The 7,819-nt window shown below is 36.3% G+C and overlaps 1 protein-coding gene across 1 annotated transcript; it reads left to right on the top strand.

The window, feature by feature from the left end:
- Positions 1-627: 627 nt before the first annotated feature.
- Positions 628-6,210, top strand: tmem256 (transmembrane protein 256). Its single transcript, XM_030161607.1, has 4 exons — positions 628-743; positions 1,293-1,330; positions 2,742-2,822; positions 5,584-6,210. The coding sequence occupies exons 1-4, from the start codon at positions 662-664 to the stop codon at positions 5,725-5,727; spliced, it is 345 nt and encodes a 114-aa protein (XP_030017467.1). The 5' UTR covers positions 628-661; the 3' UTR covers positions 5,728-6,210.
- Positions 6,211-7,819: the final 1,609 nt, after the last annotated feature.

Raw genomic sequence — 7,819 nt, 5'->3', positions numbered from 1 at the left:
GAACAAATCAGTTACAGAGAACTGTTTTTATCGGGCCATGGTTGCATGGAATGGATTGGCAGGGTTTTGTTGTCGGAAAATAATAGAAAATGTTCTCAAAGAAACTAAAACTTTTTTGTTTACACAACAGGCATGAAATGGATTGAGTATTGCTAATATTGAAAGATGTTTCATGATTTGTGTCAGAAAGCTATTGTTTGGTGCAGGAGTACAAATGTATAGTTTTTATTTTTGTTTATTTATTTTAATTGCATTGGGCTGTTGTATATGTCCTGTTTGTGTGTGTGTGTGGTGTGTGTGTGTGTGTGCGTGCGTGTGTGCGTGCGTGCGTGCGTGTGTGTGTGTGAATGGTGTAAGATTAATGTAAAAATTTAAAACTGTAATGTAATGTAGAGGAGACCCCAGGAAGAATAGCAACTGAATCATCAGTTGCTAATGGGGATCTTAATAAATGAAATGAAACGAATTCTTTAAGTCTTACAATATTGTATTTACATAATTTGCTGCCACATTTTGACATTTTGTTACAGTTTCTGAAAATTATAACGTGTGTGACACAAGGTCAGTCCGAGTTACGTCCAAGCTTGAAACGTAAGAAGCTGGAGTTTACAAAGTGACCGTGAAGGCACCACCGCAGACTTCCGGTTTGTGCGCAGACAAAATGAGTGCGTCGGCTGTGGTCCGAAGGTTAGCGGCTCTGTCCGGGGCTTCGGCGGTGGGCCTGGGGGCCTACGGGGCTCACGGTAGGGATTTCCCACTAGCTGATAGTTGACATTTCCAGTCTCTAACAGTTAAGCGGAATAATAACTTAGAAAATCCGAAGGAAATGCAGTGTTAGCAGTTACTACCCCAGACTCCATTCGGAAACGTGGCAAATTAATGTTGTCTGGGGTTAGAAATAAAAATAACTTCCTGCCATTAAAGAAGTAAAGTCTGCTACGAATGTATAACACAGTAAACATTAATTCGGCGTCTAAATATTGTACCAGAGTTTACGTAGTTTCAGTTTATCATCATCTACATGTGTCATCAGTGTGACCCTGCTCTCCTTCCACAGTTATATCACTGAGTGTCTGAATCATGGTGGAAAAGCTCAAAAGGCCAATACATGTGTTGTTGTTTGTCAAGTAAAAAATGGTATCATATCTTTTATTAAGTAGCTATTTGGAATTAGACTGATTGTAGTAAATTGCAAGTCATTTGTGACAATCTGCGGGAGACATTTATCAATAATATTGATTATATATTTGAATTTGCAGTTTAATATTTTTTCCCATTTCTCTTTGCATCAGGCTTCAAAAACAGTGACCCTGATGACTACCGGATGGTGGTATGTATACAGTCTAATGTTTTGGTTATTTTTTTTGTTTGTTTGTTTTTTTCAGTTTGACTTGTAAGATTTTGCTGTGAGGATACACACAAATATATTTTAATGCCTTATTGTAATTATTTATTATGTATATGCATATTTTTTGCACTTTCAATAATCAAACTGTTTGGAATCATCTTAACTATTTTAATTTATTGTTTGAAATCTGTTTTTTAAGTTATAATTATTATTATTATTATGTGTATTACCGACCTCTTGTCACCCTTGCAAATGAGATCTGGATCTCAATGGGTCTTACCTGGTTAAATGAAGGTTGAATAAAATACCTAAAAAAAGTACAATTATACAGTTACAATCTGCATGTGTTAGTACACAGTTTGCAAAATCAATGAAAAAAATATTTTTGCGAAGTTACAGACTCTAACAGGATGCAGATTATCACTTTGATCACTCGGAAGTCAAACTGTGGAAATATCCTGAATGTGAAATAGAAGTGTCTCTATAAATGGAAATGTAGATTGTCTAATACACTAAAAGAACCCAACCTGATAGAAGAAAACAATGCAATAGATCATGGGTGTCAAACATAAGGCCCGTGGGCCAAAACTGGACCGCCAGAGGGTCTCATCTGGTCTGTTGGAGGAATTTGTGACATGCAAAAATTACACTTAAGATATTAACAATCATTTTAGTTCAAGTTCCACATTCAGTCCAATTCAGGTGGGTCGCTCACCCTCAGGTGGGTCGGATCACTAAAATACTATCATAATAACTCATAAATACTGAAATGTCGAAATTCTTTTTATTTTAGTTAAAAAACAAAGTTAAATTACATGAAAATGTTTACATTTACAAAGTATCCTTTCATAAAAAAATTTGAATAACCTGAACAAATATGAACAACATGAAATGTCTTAAGAGAAGCAAGTGTAACTTTGTGTGGTCTGTTGTAATGCTTATGTGTAAATGAGAAGCTGAGGCATAATATTCTTAAACTGCATTTATTTTTCTTTAAAAATAATCTGTTTTTTTGGGTTGTTCATGTTGTGCGAATTTTTTAAAGGATAGATTGTAGATGTCAACATTTACATCATGTAATTTTACTTTTTTCACTCTAAACCATAGAGAAAAGTTTGGACTTGACATTATTTATATATTTTTATGCTATTATTTTACTGGTCCGGCCCACTTCAGATCATATTGGGAGGATGTGGCCACTGAACTAAACTAAGTTTGACACCCCTGTAGTAGATAAATATAGTTATCCCATTCTTTTTTCCTCTTGTAGTGCTTCAGTTCAGCCGCAACAATCCCACCATGCTTTTCCAGAACAGTTTTGATTGGCTAAAATAGGATGAAAAATAGAGAGTGCAAAGTTTTGTAAAAACTTTTTCTGTGTCTACATTTCCAGCTATTTGAGACTGCCAATAAGTACCATTTCTACCACAGCCTGGCCCTGCTGGGTGCTGCCCACTCTGGAAAACCTGCTGTGGTGAGTAAGGAGGCTTAATACCAGCTCTTAAGGCTGGCTGCACTCCATTGTCCTTTGAAAATGAGCCTATGTGATTTCCTGCCATTTCCTATCCATGCTCACTCAGAAAATCACTATTCCTTTAAGCAATTATTACTGACAATTGGGTGAACAAAGCTGTACTGCAGTAGGTAGTAAACACTGCAGGGGGATTATGGTTTAAACCTGTGTTTTTGCAAGAAACTCCTTTGTAGGGTTTTGTTAATTTCTGCTTAAAAACCAGCAGTGAAAAGTACTTCAGTACACAGGCTGGGCAGAAAAAGTCTTAAAATGGAAAAAATACTGAATGTTTAGCTTGGTGTCACCATATCAACTCTCAGATGATAATTAGACTGATGCCTCTCAACTCATTTCTTATTGTGAAGGCCAGTAAAGTGCAAAAGTCTTAGGCCTCCCTTAGCTTTGTTGTTTTTTCCAGGGTTGAAATGAGCATACATGTTTATTTTTCACTCTGCGTTTTTTTCAGATACAACAAAAAATATCGGAAATATGTGCACAGCCTTAAAATACACACAAATGGAAACTAAATGGGTTCTAAAGGTTAAAGTCACGTTTTAGTGTTGCCGCTGTCACCATGATGAAAAGCAGCACAAACAGTTAAAAACATTTGACGTGTTGAATGAACCCTGTTATAAAACATCCGAAAAAGAGCACAATAAATCTCATATTGTCTGAACAGAAGGGTTAATGACCTGTTAAGTGCAAAGGGAGGTGACACTAAATACTACCGCTTTGGTTTGTAGAAGCTGTTTTTCCCTGAAACTTTACATACTTCATTTATATCAGATTAGATTTTTATACAGAGACTGGCCATTAGAATTTTACTAAACCAACAAAGCAAAAAGGCAGACTAAGACTTTTGTGCAGAACTGTATATGGTTATATTAAAGTATGTTTATGCCTTATGGGATCACATTCTGGAGCAACATTTCTCAGTTCATGTGGTACCTAAAATATCTTACCCCCTACATTTTGATGGTTGCAGAGTTAAATGGTCGGGTTTTTTTGTTTGTTTGTTTGTTTTCTTTTCCCTCTTTATTTTTCTTTAACAAATGAACAAGAAATAACATTGTCCCAATCCTGGCAGAAAAATACAAACCTACACATACAGAAAATACATACCTAAAAGTAATTACCATAAAATTTAGGGTTTTCTTAATAAATAGAAATAGTAAATCAAATAAATAAAACTAAATAAATGAAATAGAATGACAATACAATTATAAAATTATAAAATCATTTCTTTATTACACCTGCACGAAAATCACATTCTTCTGGAGTTCATTTTTCCTGCTGGAAGGAGTGCGGTTCACTTGAGGCATATCAAGTACATGTATTCTGGTCCTGTCCTGGTATTGTTGGCTTTTGGGGAGAGATGATTAAGTTGATGTATTCAGTTTTTGGTGTTCATTTTGATATGTCATTGGCTACTTTGTTTTTTAGCATTCCCCCAGAGGAATTACAGGAAAGTGACATGTATTTATTTTGAATACTGCTTGCCGCAGGCAAAAAAGCCATCACCAAATACTGGCTTAAAAAGGACCCTCCCTCAATTTCCTTGGTGATAAAAATTGTCAACCAAATCCATTTAATGGAAATGATGACATACAATCTCTGCCAACAACAACATAAGGGTGTAAAGCACTGGAAAAAATGGGACTTCTTCATTCAATCTGTGGACAGTAAACAGTCTGTAAATGTGTGAATGTACCTGTGACTGTGTTTCTCTTTGTTTTGTATTTTATATTAAAACCATAAAAAATAAAGTACAAAAAAAAATTATGAAATCAGACCACAGTATTGTAGAACTGTAGCTCAGAATAGGAAATCAAGTCATACAGAACTGTGGTTTTTCAAGAAAGCCATATACAGACCCCATAAACAGGCAAATTTCTTGTCCTTCTTTTTAACAATATATGTTAGCCCTTCCAAGGCAAGACTAGCAGCCAGCTCTTTTATCCACCAACCAACAGAAGCTATGTCCATACTTTTCCATAAAAGTCTGATTATAAATTATTGTAAAAGTCCACAGTCAATGAGTAGTGACTGCTGTAAGGTTCCAGCAAAATCTTCAGGATACATGCCCAGCACACAAAGTTTAGCACATGATGGGACTTCCTTCCCAACTACAAGGCTTATACAATATATCACAGATTTCCATAATCGCTGTAGCTTTGTACACTTCCACAGACAATGATATAAAGTACCCTTTTCCTCTCTACATTTCACGCGGAAATCTGAAATATGGGGGAACATCTGGAGTTAAATGATAGTTACTTCACGAACATCATTTGTAAACACGAAGTGAAAATCCAAAACTTTACATGTTCAGCCTCTATTTAGGTGCAAGCTAACTTTTGCTTCCCAATTCCTACTTTCAGCAAACTTATTACCCTTCTACCTCCCATCTAATGATGTTACTTGAGGTTAGGAAAAAAATGGGAGAACATGTCACATTAAATCAGAAGAATGATTTAATGCTTTCTCAGCCACTTTAGCTCCTGCACTCCCTGTCCCAACCATTGCTCAGAGCTGCATTTTAAATTTGAGCAGATCAGTAAATATGACTCTACCTTGAAAATGAAATGAAATCCAACTAAAGTAACTCTGGTAGATTATTCCTCTTTTTGGCTCTTGTATATTCCAATCTCAGGTCTGTCCAGGTAGGTTTAAATCAGTTGTGACCAGCGCTAATTTGACTCTGTTTTTGTCTCCTCCCCAGGCTGGAGCTCTCCTCGTAGCTGGGATGGGGATGTTCTGCGGTTCTTTGTACCACCAGGCCCTGACGGGGGACCCTGGTCTGCGCAAAGTGGCTCCCATGGGGGGCATGGCTATGATCGCTGGCTGGCTGGCCATGGTTCTCTAAACCGTAACTGCTCTCAGCTCCTCCACAGGGCCACCATGTGATACTTAACTGTCAGGCTGCTAATGGATGAACTGGGAAAGCTGTGAGAGTTCGCTGAGAGGCACAAACTGCTGAGTTCTAATGTCACCCACCCAACCTCTCCCAGCTCTGCATTGTGGGTGTCAGCAGGAGATAAGGTCACAACAAGATTATCATGTTTTTTTTTTTTACCACTGTGGCCTGTTTTCTGACTCATGCCCTTTGAGTATACTGAGTTAAAATTGACAAATAGGTAATATGTTATATATTTTATGACTGAAAAAATATATTCAGTTGTATGTTAATGTTTGTGAGACAGTATCCTATTAATTAATACTAGTTTGTGACTTAAAACACACTATTATACCTTGCCGTTTGTTCATTTCTACAAAATGTTACTCTAATGCAGGAAGTTTTACGTGTCTGAATACAACCAATGTGAATAAAAAAAATCAGTTTGCATCATGGGGTCACTTATTTTATCTATAATTCTGTCAGATTGTGTTGACATATCAGGCATAAACATAACACACCCAACGAGACTAAGGATCAATATTCAGGATCTGACTGCAGATATGTTATCACCACTATGTTCTGTTTACCGTTACTGAGATATCTGCATTCTGTTTACTCTGTTTCTTGGAAGCGATAGAAAGTGAATGTGCTGTACTACTACACTAAATTCTATAGGATTGTACACACTGCTTTACATTTACTTGAAAAATACTGGTTGCTTTAAATCAGAACTTTTCTAACAAAATATTTGAGTTCAACTGATACTTTCTAGTTTGTAATATTACTCACACTAGAGCCTGACTGATATGGGATTTTTGGGGCTGATGCAGATACTGATATTGGGGGGCTAAAAAAAAGCCGATATCCGATATATCTACCGATTTATGAGATAAGAACATTGATATACACAGGATATAATAGTCTTAGATAATGGGGGACGTGAATTAACAGTTGCATCTTTATATCACAAAAATACACACAATACCCTACTTTGCAGAATGAAATTGTGAGGCACACAGGAAGTGCATGGACTGGGGTGGGGGGTGAATAGTTCGTAAGATGTGGGGGGGTAGCGTTTCATGATTGTACAAGTGAAAGTGAAACTGAGCATGCTTTACTATTCCTCTAACTTTCTGGGCAGCACAGACACACAGGAGCAAAGCAACAGAATCTCCATGCAACAAAAAAGTTAATACATTGGTTACATATTGACCGATGTTGATTAATCAGTTTACCAGTGGTTCCCAACCTTTTTTGGCTCGTGACCCCATTTTAACATCACAAATTTCTGGCGACCCCAGACATTCAAAACGGAGACTTTTTTTTTTTTTTTTGCTAAAATGAATTTGTTTTTGATCATGTAATAGTTTGCTATACTATGTTGCAAATAAGTGTTAATTTTAGATGACATTTAGTCTATATAATGTATATTATTATGGATGGAGGCAGAAAAGCCAGGTGTAGATTACTGCACAAAGTGAGAATTTTATTTTCCCTGTTCAGGATATGTACAGTCAGTCCACCTTGGATTTACAAAGCTGAATCATGAAAGAGCTGCAGCATCTGAAACTGACCACAATGAACATTTGAAAGATAAACAGTACCACAGTGCTTCAGTTTCAGAGTTTGTCATGTCTTTTATGGATTGGGATTGTCTCTCTCAACTCACCATAGATTTTTTATTAGTAAGTTTTTATTTTTATCAATTACTAGAAATTTCAGGTAACCCCACGTGGGGTCCCAACCCCAAGGTTGAAACACACTGGGGTAACTCATTAGAGTTTTTTGGAAACATTTAATCTGCTTGCTGAGAAAAGGGCATTTTAGAAAAACATCCAGAAACCTTAATATGTGACAGATTGCAATGTTTGGCATTGAATATTTGTAGTCAAAACTATATCAAAAACTATAAAGCAACATTAAAAAAATATTATTTCCACAACTATGACATCTCTCTACCTCTAAAAATCATTTAACTTTCCAATCCTCTTTTGACTGGATTATGTCATGTTTGGCACTTGTTCAGCGCATTTAGAAATCACTTAGAAATGAATCATAA

Source organism: Sphaeramia orbicularis, chromosome 18 (assembly GCF_902148855.1).
Source record: "Sphaeramia orbicularis chromosome 18, fSphaOr1.1, whole genome shotgun sequence".
In the NCBI taxonomy this organism is placed as follows: Eukaryota; Metazoa; Chordata; class Actinopteri; order Kurtiformes; family Apogonidae; genus Sphaeramia; species Sphaeramia orbicularis.
The sequence above is the reverse complement of the archived record's forward strand: the minus strand, read 5'-3'. Positions and strand labels throughout refer to the sequence as shown.

What these genes read in the sequence shown, in the direction of transcription:
- tmem256 (XM_030161607.1), top strand. Translation starts at nt 662, where the DNA reads ATGAGTGCGTCGGCTGTGGTCCGAAGGTTAGCGGCTCTGTCCGGGGCT. An exon ending in GGGGGCCTACGGGGCTCACG is followed by an intron (nt 744 to 1,292) that starts GTAGGGATTTCC and finishes TCTTTGCATCAG; the next exon opens with GCTTCAAAAACAGTGACCCT. An exon ending in CTGATGACTACCGGATGGTG is followed by an intron (nt 1,331 to 2,741) that starts GTATGTATACAG and finishes CTACATTTCCAG; the next exon opens with CTATTTGAGACTGCCAATAA.